At 37.1% G+C, this 18458-nt stretch overlaps 1 protein-coding gene across 1 annotated transcript in view; it reads right to left on the reverse strand.

Annotated features, from left to right (window-relative positions):
• Positions 1 to 18458, reverse strand: part of galnt18b (UDP-N-acetyl-alpha-D-galactosamine:polypeptide N-acetylgalactosaminyltransferase 18b) — a 79563-nt gene that overhangs the window by 23999 nt on the left and 37106 nt on the right. Inside the window, exons 3-6 of the mRNA XM_055036715.1 lie at positions 17751 to 17917; positions 9551 to 9734; positions 8598 to 8795; positions 8337 to 8451 (exon numbers count right to left, since the gene is read on the reverse strand). Coding sequence (XP_054892690.1) covers positions 8337 to 8451; positions 8598 to 8795; positions 9551 to 9734; positions 17751 to 17917 — 664 coding nt within the window. The remainder of the gene's footprint in view (positions 1 to 8336; positions 8452 to 8597; positions 8796 to 9550; positions 9735 to 17750; positions 17918 to 18458) is intronic.

Here is an 18458-nt window from a genome sequence, read left to right on the forward strand (position 1 = left end):
GCAGCAGAGAAATAGATAGTAGAAAGAAAGTAAACAATTTATAATGTTAATGTTTTTAGGAGTTCATATGACAGTCAGGTTAATATGCACCAATAAATCCCAAGAAAGCATCTCCAGCATAACATGCAGCTAAAGTCACAGGAATCTAACTTCAGAGTCCTGCAGCAGATGGTACGGACACTTCTTGGATGACATGGGGAGAAAGTACAGTCTAAATTCACAAGGGTTGTGTGGTAAGATGCTGCCAAGTGTCTTGAAAACTCAATGTGTAAGTGTACTTAGAAAGGCTGCTGCTGTGTGAAAGGGAGGAGGGAAAAACTGCAGTAGATAGACTGATGAAAAACCGATTAAGGTTGGTAAAGAATGTGGATTTTATTTTAAATGCCAATCCATATCTGCATCTTTTTGGGTTTTTTTTTATTGATCCCTCTTGACAATAAATAAATAATGAAGAACAAATGAATAAATAAACAAATGTAAATTGTGGAAGACAAGGCTGCAGTATTCCATATGGACAGCAGAGAGAAAATTCACACAGAATTTTTGAATTATGAATAGATCTGAAAATATTGCATTTTAGAGTACTTTGGAGAACGTTGGGAAAATGTTCTTGATTGGTTTATTTAACATAGTTATTTGAGTTGTGTTAACTATTTTCCGACAACCTCTTTCAGTGGTCAAACACTGGGCGACTGACAATTAAATGCCCCAGAATACCTTCATGAAGGTATTCAAAACAAAGGTGGTTTAGATCAGACTAAAACATCCTGTCATGATTCGTGTAGAGGGATTTAAACTCCGGAGGGAAATTGCTCAATTCATATTCAGATATTGTAAATATCTCCGAGTATCTGCGCTGGGAAAATCCCAGGAGACGCTTTGTAAGGCGCATCTTCCAAAATAAAAAAAACCTTCAAACTGAAATTATGTCTTGCTCAGTTTTGCTGAACAGAAGCATCATAAAAATCCCATATCTGTTTAACTCTTTACTCATTTTTATACACAGGAATCCTTTAGAGTGACAAGTTTCACATATTTTACTAGCCTGTCTTCTATTGACATGCTATTTCAGTGACAAACCATCAGGGGCTTCAAACAATTCAGAGAAGCCTCCGAGACTGATGTGCGCCTATAATTTAAGAAAGTAAAACCTTGAAGAATTTCTTCAACGACGGTTGCAGATCAGAGTTTTGAGTCAGAAAATAAATGAATTGATATAAAAAAAACATAAACACAGCCAAACAGTTTTTAAATATGCCATTTTTAAGCAGCTAGAGTTTGAGACAGTGCTGGAGAGACAGTATTCTGGATCGCAGTTAAAATACAATGACCAATTAAGCAACGTGACTGAAAAATGTCAGGTGGAAAAGGAAAATCTCATCAGCAAACAATATTTTTATTTGTAAGCAGATTTGAAGATTTGTTGCTAATCATTTGATAAATTTTGTAGGAAAAGGTGCTACAGAGACATTATTGATATTGCTGTGGATTAGCTAAACTACAACTGGACAAATAAAAAAAGTCTCCCTAAAAACGCTTTGCATTATTGACCGACCCCCTTTTAAACTCAGATTTATCTGTCACACAAAAATAAGTCTGTTTCTTAGTTTTACTCTGTGTTCCAAATTGTTATGCAAATAAAACTTTTTGTTGTGCTATTAAATTTATAGCACAACACAATTTGTATTGTTTGTCAGGGCTCTTTGAATCACTAATTAATTTCAGAGAGCTGGTTGATTAGTTTGTGTGGTGAGCTCAACAAAAGGAAATCTACTTAAGAAGGATGTTCCACATTATTAAGCACGCCACAAGTTTCAAGCAATATGAGAAAGAGATAGGATCTCTCTGCTGATGAAAATCATCAGATAGTGTAGTGCCGTATGACAAGGGATGAAAACATTACATATTTAACAAAAACTGAAGCGTTATTGTACCGTGAAAAGATTTGTGGATTTGTGCATGACAATGCACCATCTCATGCTGCAAGAAATACCACTGTGTCATTGGCTGCTATGGGCATAAAAGGGGAGAAACTCATGGTGAGGTCACCATCCTCCTCTGACCTCAGCCCTATTGAGAACATTTGCATTTTCCTCAAGCAGCAGATCTGAGGGTGGGATGCAGTTCATATGAAAACAGCTTCATATTCTGAAAATTCAAGCAGAAACTTTCCACAAACTCACAAGTTCAATGGATGCAAGAATTGTGCAGGTGATATCAAAGAAGGGGTTCTATGTTAACATGTAACTTGGTTTGTTTTCTCTGTTTTTGATTAAAATAGCTTTTGATTTTAGCCTCTTAATGCTGTACATTCAAAAATGACTGTTTGCAGTTCTTTATGATCCATAAAATATTTAGAAAATCTGCTGTGCATAATCATTTGGAACAGTGCATTTTGAGTTTTTTATTTTTGAAAAAAATACTGTTCTCATGGGGAGCTTTGTTCAGTAAAATTTGATTTATACTGTAATAGTTCATGACTTGAAAATTATACTGACCATCATTTAGCATTGATTATTTAGGAAAATCTGAGAAAAAATCACTTGCATAATAATTTAGTACACAGTGTAGATTTGTGAATTTTCAGAGATTATAATAAACAACATTTGCAGATTGTTTATTAGTATAAATTAAAACATTTCTGGGTATATTTTGTGTCATATTCTATGAAACAGTAACTATAGCTTTTTGCAAAGTCAAATACAATTTGAAACGCTATAAGAAAAGTAGATGTGGCTTTTTATATTTTATATCTCTTGGTTTCATAAATAAATTCAATAATATAGAAGGCATTATAGCCTATGAAAAAGTCAGTTATGTGAGTTTTGCAGCTGAGCCTTGTAATCCTTTGAAGGTAATGAAAATAATTCATAAATCCATTTCGAAACTGAGTAATGGGGCCGATCAAATTCAAGTAGACTGCTGCTTGTTAAAATGTAGATTGCCTGTCAATATTGCAGCAAAAATAACATTTTAAAATGTCATAGATAAAAAGGAAACCATGAAAATGAATATCTTGCTGGCTACTGCAAACTATTTTTATTTCCCAGTGCTAAATTATGTTTGAATAATATATTACCAGCAAGAGGCACCTCATGATAGTTTTCATTTTGTACCACAGTCCCATCACCATTCACATCACCTGTTAGACAAAAGACTTTCTTATTGATTGAGCTGTTGGTCTGAGATTACATAGTGGGAGACGATGGATTTTCTGCAGTCCAGGGGTCATGAAACTCCATCAGTGCTGTTCTACAATTATAGCCACAGTCTGTGGTCTAACACTTAGTTATTCACATTTAACGATAACCTAAAGCCTTCTTTCTCGTCTCAAAGGAGAAAGTCAAAACATCAATGTAGGGAAACTGTAAAGATGCCCAGATTGTTTACTTGAAATCGATTTTCAGTCACAGTAATTAAATTTAAGATACTGTAGATGTTAGGTCTGAGTTAACAAATAGAGTCGTACTCTATTCATCTTTTTTATTATGATTACTGAAGTTGAAAACTTGAGACTTGGACATAAGTGGAGATTGCTCCACTTAAAGTGACGCTGATTGTTATTAACACTGACCGAGCTCTGTCTGTTATGACGGTTTTTGTATGAACCATATATTATTTACTAACATTTTGGAACATAATTGACTTAGAGCTAATATTAATTGATTGATGAGTTTTCATCAGAAACATTCAGTGTGAATCATTATGATGACAGTTATGGTGTTTTGTTTCTATTTACATAAGTAAAGTGCATAAAGCCTGCTAGCTCTCAATGATTCTCATTTTTCAAGAAAACCTCAGAGGGAGATTTGCTTTGCTCTTGTTTTGATGTATTGTCCCAGGTTGTCTTCAAAAGTGCAATACTCAGGATTCATGGGTGTTTGGGGAAATTTATTTAATTATTAATTTTGTTCCTGAGGTAATTTTAGATGCATTCTCTACAGACTATGTTGCAGGACCATCTCAGATAAACTTGCATGTTTGATTTGAGGTATGATTACATTAGGCTTTCAAAGAACAATTTCAAGACATACGGACAGACAAAACTCAAAGCGACATTTCAGATTTATGTTGTAACTGGAACACTGTGGTGTGATTCATCCTGGATACCGATTACATTTACCAGGACTCTATTTCAGGCTATTGAAGCAGGAAGCTATCATCACAATTTTGCTGCATCCACTGGATCAATATGGGTAAATATAAGCTGTCCAAGTCTTTAGTGGAGATGGACATCACCATATTTCCAGTATCGCCGCTGGGTCTCCTAAAAACAGCTAATCGCTGAGAGACTTTATTGCTCTGGTAACCTCTAAAAGTTTGAAAAATGCTAAAGGCTACAGTTTGGTGAGTGTATTCTGTTTTATGAGATTTACCTTAGCTTATTTGTGTGTATCCACATGACTAAAGATAAAGACAAATGGTTCATTCTAATGTATGCTTTGTCCTTAAATTAACCAACCATTAGCATTCTACAACAAAATAAATGATATTTATGAAAAATACTCTTATTTTTATGAAAAGAATGGTAAGTATAACAAAGTTTAGTTGTTTTGTAGTAGTCTGTGAACTTGTCAGATTTTTTTTTTCTTTTCATTTTTGTGTTTTTGTCAATAATTGCACAAAAATAACAGTTTCTGCAAATGACCTTTTTCATGGATATGCTGCAGAATGTTTGTCACAATAATGATCTTTAAACATTTACTTGCTTCATAGAAGATTCTCGCGGGATCATGGTAACATCGAGCAAACTTCTGTTTTCTGTTAGCATTTTTAAATTATACATGAAAAGTCAACAAAGTGGAGCAGAAACCTGCCATGTGCAAGAGCTGCAGCTGTGCTTTTGCATAGCAATATAAATACACAATATCCAGATGTGCGCATGTGTAATCATAGAAAGTATCAGAAATCTAAATGCCAGGCATGCATAAGTTGGAAGCTTAAAATAAACTGACATGACTGTGAAACCCAATCGCTGACACTAACTTTCAGTTGTTAATGACACCATTGTTTTGGTTAAATGTGCTGACATACAGATTTAGTCATGAGAGGCATTTTTTTTGTTTAAGAAAACTAAACAGAGTTATTATGGAAAATTAAATGTTCTTTCAATGGTGAGCGACTACTGAAAACTGGAAAATTCCTTCCAAGCATTCACTATTTCTGCCAGAAGAAAACTGTCCTTGTATTTCCCTTAAGCTGGATATAGTTGTAACCTGTCCAATTGTGAATGCAGACTGTACGGCCAATCTTCAACCAAGCATTACGGGACCAAATAAATCAGAATCAGCATTTGGTTCTGTTACTGCATCAGCATTTAGGACTATGCTTTAAATCTCAAAGTCTGTACAGATCCAGCCTTTGAGGAGGCAGAGAAATGGAGAGCATTGCATTTTGCCTCAAAATGATGCTGAAAATCTAGTTCATGCCTTTGTTACCTCAAGGCTTGGTTACTGCATTGCATTATTACCTGGATGTCCCAAAAGCTCTCAAAAAAAATCTTCAGCCTATCCAAATTGCAGCAGCTGCAATATTGGCAAAAATGAATAAAAGATGCAATATTTCTGTGACTCACTGTACAATACAGAAGTAATTTAAAATTCTTCTTTGTACCTAGAAAGCGTACAATAACCAGGCTCCATCTCATCATGAAGATCTTATGATTCCCTTTTATCCAATCAGAGCACGGTGCTCTAAGGCTGAAGGACTACTTATGGGTCATAGAGTTTCTGCACAGAACCTGAGGCCATCAGGATCCTGCCTGATCCAACTGTCAGGTTTTTCTTCTTAACCAGACAACAACTTCATTGGCTTTTGGTTAGATAAACAATGTCCAGATAAACAAGGACATTGTCCATCTGGACTCTACCACTGGATTCATCTTGTCTTGCATCTAAAAGCAACATAAAATGATCCACAGCATTTCACTAAATACCCCAGAGAAACCTATAAAATTAACAGGTATTGGTGTCAAAATATAATGTTTCCATAAAGCGAAAACATAAAAAGAAAACTAGGGCTTATTTTAACCATTTTACCACTGAACCTCATAAAGTTGCGGCCAAGGACTGTAGCTGCTGGCCTTGTTCAAATGCATCTCTGAGGACAGAATGAGAGCCAGCCTTGTGTTGGTAGCCAGCCTGGGGGCCATGACCAGTATGCTGCATGCGGGCAAACTCTGCTGGTGCTCCATAGCAGTGGTTCCCAACTCTGAACCTGAGAGTATTTTATCCTGAGTGATTTAGATACTGCTCCAATGAATGAATATTTATAAACAACCTATTTCAGAACCTTTACAAAGTAAATCAGTAATGTCACTCTGATATATGTGAAATTACAAAACACAACATAGGCCCGAAGGATCAAGGCCGTGGACTATTTCTTTCTGGGATTTCAAATCTAAAATATATAGGCTTAACTTTAAATCTATATTTACCTTAAAGTATGGCTGTATTTTAACCATATTTTTTTACTATGACCCATTTTGCACTGTCTGACATGCTGTCGATAAAATGTCATTGTAATGTTATACAAAGACAATAATTCTACCTACCTAAATAGCAATTCAGTAAAGCACTTAGGTTAATTATAGTTTGTAAATGTCAGCACAAAATGAATCCCAACAAAGGTTTTGAACTAAAGTGATGTCACAGAACATTCGACGAATGTGTTCTGTTATAAAGCTGTGAACAAAAATCCAAACACTGCAGCTAAATGATTTCTGGGATTAATCTTCCTTCTGTTCTGCTAATTGGATCTCTGTTATTAGCTGCGATGGATAAATCCACATTTGGCATCCTGCTCTGAAGTTCCTTTCCACAGTATGCTCCAGTAAGAAGAGAAAATGGCACTCCTCTCTTGCTTTTATTGAAAGGGTTGTTAGCTCATATAATGGTCTTTGTAACTTTGCTGTGAGCTACTATTACCAATCCTTGAGAAGGGCAGCTCCTGCTCTGACCCTTCTGTGTGTCATACTGCTATAATAAACACACACCATGTATTTTTGTGGTTCACCGTCAGACCTGATGGTGTTCTACATAACAAAATGGTGGAAATTATGGAGAGGGCACATCTGTCTGCTCTGTCCAACAATTCAAAACGTAACACAGACTTTAATGCTGACAAGTCTCTGCAGACGGATCATCGGGGGGAAGGTGATTGTTCAGACTTCAGAATCAATCGGTATTGATTTTTTGTTCTTGCTAAAACTACACAAGTAAGAAGGTATGTTAAGAGTACTTAAGGGATCATTTCTTCTGGTCTGTTGACTATTTTAGAAGTGTTGGGTCAAGTCGTTAAAAAATGTGATCTGCAAAGTCAAGATGACTGTTTCACTGATTTGTAACGATCTCTGAAGAGTCATGAGTTACCCTTTAATGAATATTTGGGATGACGTCCACCTTGTTACATTTTGCAGGCTGGGGTTTCTGAAACTGCCCAACCAGCTTTTCTTCTGCAGTAAATATCTATATATGCTAAAATAGATAATGACTAACATAACTCCCCAGCTACATGTGGACAAAAACTGTTGGAATATTACAGACATGCATAAGCCTGCATGTGTTCACTTTGAGATCAATTGGACAGATTCATTCATGAGCTCGCGGTTGCCATGACGGCATTGTAGGTGGAAATAATGGAGCAGTATATTGGGGAAAAAAAAGTTTTTTTTGAGTGATATCTGACCACAGATTTGAGAAAGCTTTTTAATTCCTGATGTTCAAAAGGGATAAATGATCAAAATTTGTATTCCTCTTAAATCTGGTATTTCTTTAAAAAGCAGAGTGCTGCTCCAGGTTTGATTCCTTGTCTGTTGTGTGCTTTTTACCACCTTCTCAATGGGGTTTTTATTGTCATTGTTGCGCAGACTCAGCATTGTCACTAAAATCGGGGCTGCATTCAGTTGCAACACAAAGACACATAAAGGATTCTTGTAGGGAGGAACAGAAGATGAAATTTATGTCATAGGAGCTTTGTGGATAAGCCAAAGATCAAGCCAGCGGTGTGAATCCCTCCTGAAATTGATTCAGACTCAGAGGCAGACATATCTTTTGACAAACTAAAGTGCTTTCAAATAGTTTTAGGATTTATATATGCCCAGCAATCACTGCACCGCTTTGTAAAAAGCTCTATTAGCACTAATTGTTTAACACCACCAACATACTGCTTTGAATACACATGCCACACATTTAAATCAAACGCCATGCATCGAGTACTTTTATGGTTTTATGGAAAAAGGTGAACCCTAGAGCTTTCCCCTTTACAGCCACTGTAATATTTTTTCCCTCACATTTCCTGAATAAACAATGGACTTCATGGCCAGAGGCATTACTCACCCTGATGCCCAGCTCCACATTTTCTCCCCCATACACCTCCATGCCTTCATCCAGCAGACCAATCTCCTCAAAGTACAGTCTGTCCACCACAAAGCAGCCAATCAGAGCCGGGCTCCTGAAACATTTACAACGAAGATCAGTTTTGTTCGATGTTCCCATACTGACAGTAAGGACCCAAAATATATATATGAAATACTGCTAAAGATCACAATATAGTACTTTTAGATTACTGATATTTAGTAGCTGGATTATTTTACTTACTGGATTGGGGCACTTTTGTTGCCCCTGTGCCACCAGGTCTTGGGTGGATTGAGGTAGCGGCACCAGAGTTCCCAGTCAAAGCCCTGGGCGGACAGTGGATACTCTTCAATCTCAAACGTGTCATACTTGATGTTGTCGAATGATGGGGAGATTATCCGTGTTCTGTCCTCTTTAATTCTCAGCAGTATTGGTTCAGCCCTGATAACATGGAGAACAATTTTAATTTCATAATTTGCATTTAGTTTGACAAACTTACTCTCCATAGAACATGTTTTTAAAGTGATTTCTAATAAAATCAGAAAAAAAGAATCTACTTAAAATAAATTGTATCAATGAAAATATTTTTCAGTAAAATATATTTATGTAAATATTCTAGAATTAGATCAAAAAGCTGCTTAACATATTTAATCCCCAGTAGTTCCAAGGTTGGAGCCCTCACATATTTGAGATGGTCATGTTGCTAACACTAACGGGTGTTTCTCGCTTTTCAGAGGAAATGTTCCAGCAAGTTTAACAGAAACACTTGAATTAGAAATGAGAGACAGAAAAGTGAATCAGTTCAAACAAGCACAACATCAGGCTGAAACCTGTGTTTGTTTTGTGAAGGATAAACTTGTTCCCTGTGTAACAAGTCACACACCTTTGTGCTGTAATGATTAGAAAAACAGAGTTGAACAGTTTAAACGCGGTTTCAGTTTTCATGTGTTTGTCTGAGAAAATGTTATCTGTATGCCAGAGATTCAAAACAGTTTCCACAAATCTAATTTCTTGTCTCAAGCTGACATGCAACTTTGAGCAACATAGTATACATGCATTTTATACATACCTAAGATTGTTGTTTTAAACCCAGGTTTACATAGTAAGAATAAAATGACTTTAAATGACTGAAGAACCTGTGCCTATCTGTTAAACCTAGCTAATATCACTTCACGCTGCACTTGTGAGTGACTCACCAGCCGACGTTGAACTCAACGTGGGCATCAAATAGGGCAACAACTGGGGCAGTGGCAGCCCTCCATCCACTCACTCTGGACCGGATCAGCCCCTCCTGCCTGGTGTGCCGCACTATCTTTATGAATCCTGGATGCTGACTGTTTGTTTCCGACACAAAGTCCTGCAGTTTTTCCTTGAGCTCATCTGCAAACAAATCAAACAGACAGAATGTATTTTGCATCAGTATCAGCAGAGCTTTTGAAGATTCCCGTCAGGATTAGGTGAGTAAAGTGAGAGTTGCCGCAAGTAAACCACCCACAAGACATCATCATGTTCTCCTCCAGTGGGCAGTTTTTCAATGGGCAGAGGCCAAAGGCACTCATGCTTCATTGCTTTGATCAGTGGACCAAACAGGGAGCAGACTGCTGACTTCCATGGGGTTTAACAGCCATAACAGGGCCTCTGCAATATTGAGTATCAGCCTGCAATCCTTTTCAGCACATGGCAGATGTCCATATTAAAAGTTTATCTTCATTATAACCTGACTCATGCACAGTTTGATGAATCATACCCTGCAAGATGAGGTCATACTGAGTATTAGTAGAGCAAAATCATAATTTCTGGGCTTTTTTCTTGGAAATGTAATGAACTACAATACTGGATTAAACTTTCTATTTTATTTGGTATTAATACATATCAGGATATAACATTAGCTGAACATTTGTAGATAATTGAAGGCTGTTTTATTTGTATAACCTACAACCAGATAGCTTATTTGCATGGATTTATGGGAGTGTGGATGCATGTTTGTGGCAGTGGAGGGTGGGTATGTATGATTTTGTCTGCTGAAGTAAAACGGTGAGAAGGGCAGGAACCCTGCAGCACTCATTACCCAAGAGCAGTAAAGAGCAGGTAGCCTTCAGTCAACAATGCAACAGCAGCTCTAGTCACACACACAGCAGGCACCCCACCGAACAGCCTTAAAGAGAGATACGTTTGCAGTGAAGCACAGCATCAGCAGCCTTCAGGCTAAAGAGGCACTGGGAGTGAAGCAGGTCACCAAACTTTCCAGCCTAGTCCCCTATGCAAAGAAAACCCGGACCCAGTCATCCGGGTAGCACAAGTCCCTGGCAGCAAGACTGCCCAGCACCCACCAAAGAGGAGAGAGACCATTACACTGCAGTTGTGGGTAGTGAAGAGAGGGATGTCACAAAGCAATACCTACTTCCTGAGTTAGAACCCAGAGAGGAAGGAGGAGTTTCTGTTGCTTTTAATGCCCTCCTGTTTTGAATAGTGTGTGTATATTAGGATCAAGGGTGTAGGATTTAGTGTTCTTCTGTGTACCGTAATGACATTTTTAAAAAATATATATTTAAGAGTCAACCGACCATCTTGAAATAAAATGTCATTGCTTTATGAGTGAGTCCACATCATTTGCTGAATTAATAAAAAAGTATGTCATGACTTCAGTTTCATTATCACTTTAAAGGATCTGGCACACCAAGATGAGACATCTTATTCTCATAATGAACATAATGAGATTACTTTAGTGTTATTCTAGAGTCTCTGCTACAATATTTAAATTTTAGTTGTGTTGATTCTGTAGCAGTGATGCATGGATCACTGTAAAAGTGCAGCATCCATCCTGGAAAATTTGTTTTTTAGCAATGCCCAAAAACATCAGTAACAACCAGGTTTATCTGGTGACATGACTATGTTTCAGTGTCAAATAAGTCAGAAGTTTTTCAATAGCATCATGTCATCCAGTGCCATTAAAAGATAGGCAGAAAGAGTGAGTGCAAAGTTCTCTGAAGGTCTTAGTAAATTGTCTCCTCTTGGTTAAACACTGATGAGATAGACAGTAGAGGTGTTGCATTACAATTTAACAAGTTATAAAACTGATTGCAGGTATGTCTGTGTCTAGACTTAACTGGGTGAATTAATACATGTTTACTGCTTTTAAGAAGGAATGATTCATGGATAAATAGCAGAGACATTAGGTTGTTTTTCTCTTTTCTGTGCCTGCTGGTTCTCAGCAGGGGAAGGTGTTTTCTCCAACAGACAGAAAGGAACTTGCAGCAGCATATTTTTCCCCTTTCTATTTTTCTAATGTGCACAGCATGAAACAGGTAACTATCATGTTTGCTCATTATGGGATGGTCAGGTTGATGTTCTCATAGACTTAATCAACCACTGTACCAACTCATGTTTTACAACATTTATGAGAAAAATTTGCTTCTGAAGTCCTTTACCTTGGTCTTCCAAAATTAGCTGAAGGAAGCTGCAGAGATTTGCGTGAAAAGGCTGCTGCAACTGATTTAATAACTTTTAATTCATCAATAATGAAGACATCCTAATGAGTTGGGAATTGAAAAATAAGAGTGATGTGGCGTTATGCCTCATAACAAATCACAATAAAGCATACACCATTACGCCAGCAATGGCTGATGGCTACCACTCATCAATCTTTCAGGACTGATATCCCGCTGAAGCTCCGCCAGAGGTACACTGAACTTACACAAAAAGCAAGCGGGTTTTCAAGCATAACTGTGCAGTCATGAAATAAATCCAGCAGCTTATGATTGTAAATCTAGCTGAAATGTCATCTAAGAAGATAATGAGCAAAGTTAATGATAAGTGAAAAAAATTAACGTTTTTTTGGGTCAGATCAGTCTTGCCTTAAGTCACACATAACACAGTCACAAACCACATCAATACTGATTTAGATTCTTGCAAAATATAGAAAGCAGGGGATATTTTAACAATTAGGTTGATACCCATGTTTTGCAATATAATTTACAACCATTTTATAATTGTACTATTATGCTCATGAAAGTCTAACCTGAAATATGACTTTTGTTTTCATGCATCTGCAAAGATCATCTATCACCATTTGAGCTTTTCTTCTCGCACAGCAGATGGCAGATCAGCATGGTTACAGGTCTCATACTTGCTTTTTAGTTTGAGCTGCAACACTTGCTTGGCAGCTTCTCAGTACACAAGTCCACCACAGGAAAATTTGTGTCTGAAACATCCAGCAGGTACTGGCTCTTCCTCAGCAATCAAACCCACGGCCCACTGGCAGTTTGTTAAAAAACAGTGTGAGTGAACAACCAGCCTGAAGTTTGGCTTTGCTAGTTTTGGCTGATATCATCACAGCTTTGTGTACCCTCCAGCTTCCATCAGCTGGTTTGGGAACAACATTGTGCAAGATATCCAACAGTGACTGGAACTTCTCTGCACACCTTAGGCTGCTGAATAAATTCACATTATATTACTGCTCTCACAGTAAAGTATGTTGAAATGGAAAGTAAGGTTCAGGTTCTTCCAAAACAATGTATTAAGGAAGCAAAAAATGTTAACATTTTAAACAGGACTAACATAAAATTGTTATCATCACCCATTTCTTCATCACAGATCAGTCGATTTTTAAGTGCAATAAATTGGCGAAGTGGAAGTGTTAATTAAGAGCCATGAACCTCACTGTCTAATTTTAATTAGTCAAAAAAGGCTGCTTAATAAAACAGAAATAACTTAAAAACACATGCATTGAGAGCAGTGGTTGCCTATCAATCTGTTCTGGTCTCTGATTTTTCTTATTTGGTGCAGAAACATGGCACTGAAGCAAAGAGGAGCCGCACCATCTGGAGGTGTAAAATTTTCAACTCTGGTATGATGCAACATGTACTAGTCCTTAAACTTGATGTGATTCTATTCATATTTTATGGTAATATAAAATAACAAATGAACATCGATGCTTCAATAAAAGTTATAAAGTTAGTTACTTGATGCAAAAGTATAATCTTTGAAAAATAACAGTTTAAGTAAAAAAAAAATTCCTTAAACGCATACTTAATAATATCATTATTACTGAGGTTATTCAGTGTGAAAATAAAAATTTAAGTTACTATAATTATTCAACTGTTTCCAACCAGTATGATATCCTAATGGCTGGTGAAACCAAGTTTCTATTGAATCTCCTGTTGGTTTTGGTAACACAAATGTCTGCCTCACATCACATAAAAAGTTGGACAAAAATCGACAAAATTTTACTAAAAAAAAAAAAATAAAAAAATAATAATATGGTTAATAATTTCTAATAAATTTTATAATATTTGACAGAAACTGGACAGAAACTGGATGCAAATCATAAATTGTTCCCACTGTGCAGTAAACCTCTGGTGTTCCCTCCCTGTAACTGTTTCTTCTCTCTTAGGAGTCAGGGAGGAACAAATCTCCTGGAGCTGTGAAATCATTTACAGCTGAGTCACCAACACTGGCAAGAAACCAAGACATCACTGACTAATCAGAGCATCTATCCTCATTTACACTCTAAATGTGTACAAAGGTCTTGGTATTATAAGATGTAAAGTAATTTCACCTCCAACAGTTGAAGAAAAATCCACAGAAAAGCCACACCAGGCTGTCAGCCGCATGGTGGGAGAAAAGTAGCGGCTTATAGTCCAAAAAATACAGCAGTTGATCACTTGAAAGACAACTTGGTAATAAATGTAACAAGCTCAGGTTGTTCTGGGTCACTACAGATTCTGTAGTGGCATTTGTCATATTTTCCATCTGTGTGAAGAGATTTTCTCAGAATCTTTTACATGTAACTTTAAAGATGGAATTACTGTTGTCTGTACAGATTGTCTAATAGGTGAGGCCCCCTTCTTCAGTTTTCTTCCAAATCTGACCAGGAATTCACCAGTCAGGAGTTTTCAAGTCACAGCTTGGGGCACTATCCAATTACAAAAGAATCAGCTGGGTCAATTTGCCATTTTCTCCCTTGATGGTGATGTATGTTCTCCCGCATGCTAATGTCTTCTGAAGTTGAACTGTGACAACGCCAGGTGACTAATGTGAACAAGAGGGTGGCTGAGAGGTTGGGTGTGGACCCCTTCAAGAGTCTCGACAGAGTCAGGGGTCAACAGCCTGACAACATTTAGAGCCCTATCGGACGCAGTGTGACAGAGTGCTCAAACAAACACAGGGAAATGCCATCAGCAAAATGTCACAGTGTCACTTGGGACCCTGAAGAAGCTGAAGACGACAACTCTCCGGCTCGCGGTTATGTAATGAAATATGAATGTTCATTGATTGCGATGTCTGTGCTGGAAGGAGAAAAGTGGTTGTGGAAACTTTTAGGTTTTCACATTTACATTTTTTAATAGACATCTTAAACTTTCTGGTCAAATATAGCCTAAAGGAGCACGACCATACTTATTCCAGGGAGTTAAATTAACAAAATTGATTGAAATTCAGTTTCAGGAGCCTCCAGGACATACCACATTTTGGTCGATTGACTTTGCCAAACAGTTTTTCCCACGTTGATAATTTAATTCCTTGTTGAAAGCAGCAGAGCTAATTAAAAAGCATAAAACTTATAAATGATTTTGGCACTCTGTCATTAACATTTTTAATATTGGCTTTCTGCCTCTATAATATAGTAGCGTAGAGGAAACTGCCAAATCCACCATTCATATATAACTACAGGTCAATTTTTTTCCCCTGTACAAGGTACACTCTAACCTAACTTCTCAAGATACACTGACTATGTTTCCAAGTCAACAATCCTTACAAGACATGCAGCGAATGCAGATGAAATAATTAGGCTTAGAAATTAAGACAAGGCTCATTGCAAACACCTCATCACCTTGCTGGATTGCTGCGTGCCTCTGGGCGAATTTCCTGGCTCTGCAGCTAATTAGTGTTATTCATCCATCGGCTCAACCCAGCGAACACGGCCCCCTAATTAACATTAAGAGAGCCTGGAGACCATCAGAGGAGCAACGGACATCATAGATTTCTCTAAACATGTAAATGCTGATTTCTGAATTACCAAGGTGTTCCTGAATTTGCATTCTCCCCTCTGGGTGTTTTACGTTCATGAATGTTTAATATCAAGTTATTTCACCAGAAGATTTTATTTTTAGATGGCAAAATGTGTTTTGGCTTTGAATTTGAGGCTAGTGTCATCACTTGAGAAACATCTGGACCATCAGCTGCCTAAGAAGTTTTTCAACTAGAAGATATCACTTTGAGACGATTGAGTCAAAGGAAGTACTCCTGCACAAAACTTTTCAGCTATTTATTTTGATATAAAAATGTTAGTTTGGTGTATTGAACAAAGGTATTTCATTATAAAAAAAATAATAATTTGGTGCTGTAATTGCAGTAAAAGTTCAATCCATCATAACAGACGGAAGAATCCATTTTAGATTTTTTTTTCATAAAAAAAACTTGACTACCATTAATATTTTTTCTTTTCGTTTGAGCTGGACTATCTAAAAATAAAAAGTGACGTTTTTAAGTGTAAAGTGACAAAAGTCCAAGTCAATGCATTCACAAGATTTTGCAGACCTGGTTCGGAGCAGATTTATTGTTTAACGGACATTTGTGTTAAAACATGCCAGTTTTTTGACAGAGTGTCACAGGAAGTTTGAGAAAAGTTGGCAAAGAGCACTGCATTATTTTGTTGCCACAATCAAAAATGTGAAAACACAAACTTTTTTTTGGTTTAAACTTCAAGACAGCAAGTTACTCTTTATGTGCTTCAACTTTATAAAGTTCTTTCCAAACTTTTGTGGACAGCTCACTAGTGTCAGTCATCATAACACCCCTGTCATCCCTCAACAGCTCATCTCCTGGGAGATTTCAGGGCGAGACATCAATTACATGTGAGACTCATGCTTGTCTTTGTTGGCATCAGGGATGCCATTGTGAGGAGGGAAAGACGAAGGTGAAGACCCACATCAGAAATTGGCAGACTGTAACTGAAAGAAATGTTGACTTACCAGCCAATATCCTCATAAAAAACCCATAAGCAAGGTAAGAAGAAATTTGAATACAGAAAAAGCACTGACCATATAAAATGTGTTGCAAGTTTCTTTCGAAGTAGCAGAAGATGGGAAATTGCAAGAATATTGTCATATAGGCATCACAGAGCAGGTCATTAACATGTTGGATTCTTATTGAACTCAAATGAAGAATCACATCAAAACGTGGTGTTTGTTGACGTGTTATGCAAACTGAAAAAAGTATTTATGGTACATTTAAGGTTTAGAAACCCAGCCTCATCAGAATTTCCAACCTTACTATTAACCACACACATTCAGGGAATAGCTGAACTATTTCAATCGCTGACCAATTGATCAGTGCATTTCCAATCACGTGGCAAAGCCAGACATGCACAACATATTGAATCATAATCGTCATAGCAAAATCAATATTACTAAGGTCAAATGCTTTGTGCTTTGAATTTCCACACTACATTCCAATAACATATCTGTCAGATTGGATGCCTTTGATTTGCACCAAATGAATAAGTTTACAGGTTGAAAGGCAAAATTGTAAGTTTTAACTATGGAACAGAGACAAAACAAAAAATGTGGAATAGTTGTAATTGAGATCATCCCAAAATTCAGCAAGAGTCTCTTAACTTTATGCTTTTCTCATACTGTAAAAAGTAACCCAAGATGTCCTTAGTTCCTGTTGCCAAACTTTAATCATAAGTACATTTATGATTCAGGTTCTGTTAAGGTCTTTAAGCCTAACATTTTATGTAGTTGGTCTTTTTAAAGACTTTTTATGAAAGGTAATAACGTGCAATTTATAAAGTAAATTAACAATATTTTCTTATATCTAAAAACAAATTATGGTTCTGAGAGAGATTCTTAGTATATTGTTAAAGATTCACTGTATTTAACACAAAACTGTTTTCTCAGCTTAGACTTGCCAACATTTTACTTTTTCTTTTTTTTTTTTTTTACATTTTAGTGCTTTAAAATGTGTGGCAAACAACTACAATACATTTTTGTGTAGAGCGTATTGACTTCTTATCACTAAACCCACAAAACTCAGAAGCTTTGAGTCCAAGTGCACAGTGTAAACGTAGACAACACAGTGAATGCACTGGTATGTATGCTGTTTATCAGATGTTAATCTCAGTGGCTTTGGAAGTATGTGCAGGTTGAGTAACTGTGTATAAACAGGCTGTTATCGTACAGCAGCCTATAAAAAAAAAGTACTGAAGAATTCAGAGTATCTTCTCTATGACAGACTGGTGCACACTGCTTCCACGTGCTGATAAAGCCAAAGCTGCAAAGTGCCTGTCACACCTGCATTTTCAACTCAGCTAAAGCTTTAAAATATAACTTTAAAGATGGAGCTTTGCTGTCAGCTGTGAGGTGTTTGGTGGAGTCAGATTTTTTTTTTATTTACCGTTATTGCTGTTGTCGTCCACTAGGATAATCTCTTTAAGAAGGTGGGAGGGAGTCCTGTTGATGGCAGAGTGGATGGATCGCAGGATGACTGACAAGGCTTCATTCACAAATATGAACACAATGCTCACTTGAGGAAGGTTCAAAGGATAAGTGATGTTTCTGCACCTGAGGAAGACAGATAAAAGTCCTGCTAAGTGAAGCTACAGATACTCAAACAAAGACCCAAAAACCCAAGTTCATGCTGGAGTTGTACGTTAATGTTGAGTCATTGTAGGACACTGGAGTCAGGTCCAATGTCGGTCAACCATTTGCAGCAATCTACAGAAACCCCATGTTCATGTGTGACCACAAATTTAGTACGTCTGGCCTTTTGAGCTGCAATGAAGGTACTGTTGTTTTTTAACCTGCCTGGATGTCCATTGTAAATATGCAGCACAGCTTCTCCAACTTTTTTTACCTGAACTTGAGTACAATAAACACCATCTGATGTGAACTATGGCATTGGCGTGTCTCTTTTTTTTGGTCTAAGTTATAACAGAGCCCCGCCATTTTACCTTCAGTTGTTAAAAACATGACTTGTGAGAAATTTGACTTTACAATTTGACATATTAAAATCCGTCTGTTTCAGAAGCTACTGCTCCTTCTGACATTCCCCCTTCAGCACCTCATCACAACAATGGTGCTCCATTATGCAGCTTACAATCAT

Source organism: Poeciliopsis prolifica, unplaced genomic scaffold, assembly GCF_027474105.1.
Source record: "Poeciliopsis prolifica strain line A6 unplaced genomic scaffold, Auburn_PproV2 SCAFFOLD011, whole genome shotgun sequence".
In the NCBI taxonomy this organism is placed as follows: domain Eukaryota; kingdom Metazoa; phylum Chordata; class Actinopteri; order Cyprinodontiformes; family Poeciliidae; genus Poeciliopsis; species Poeciliopsis prolifica.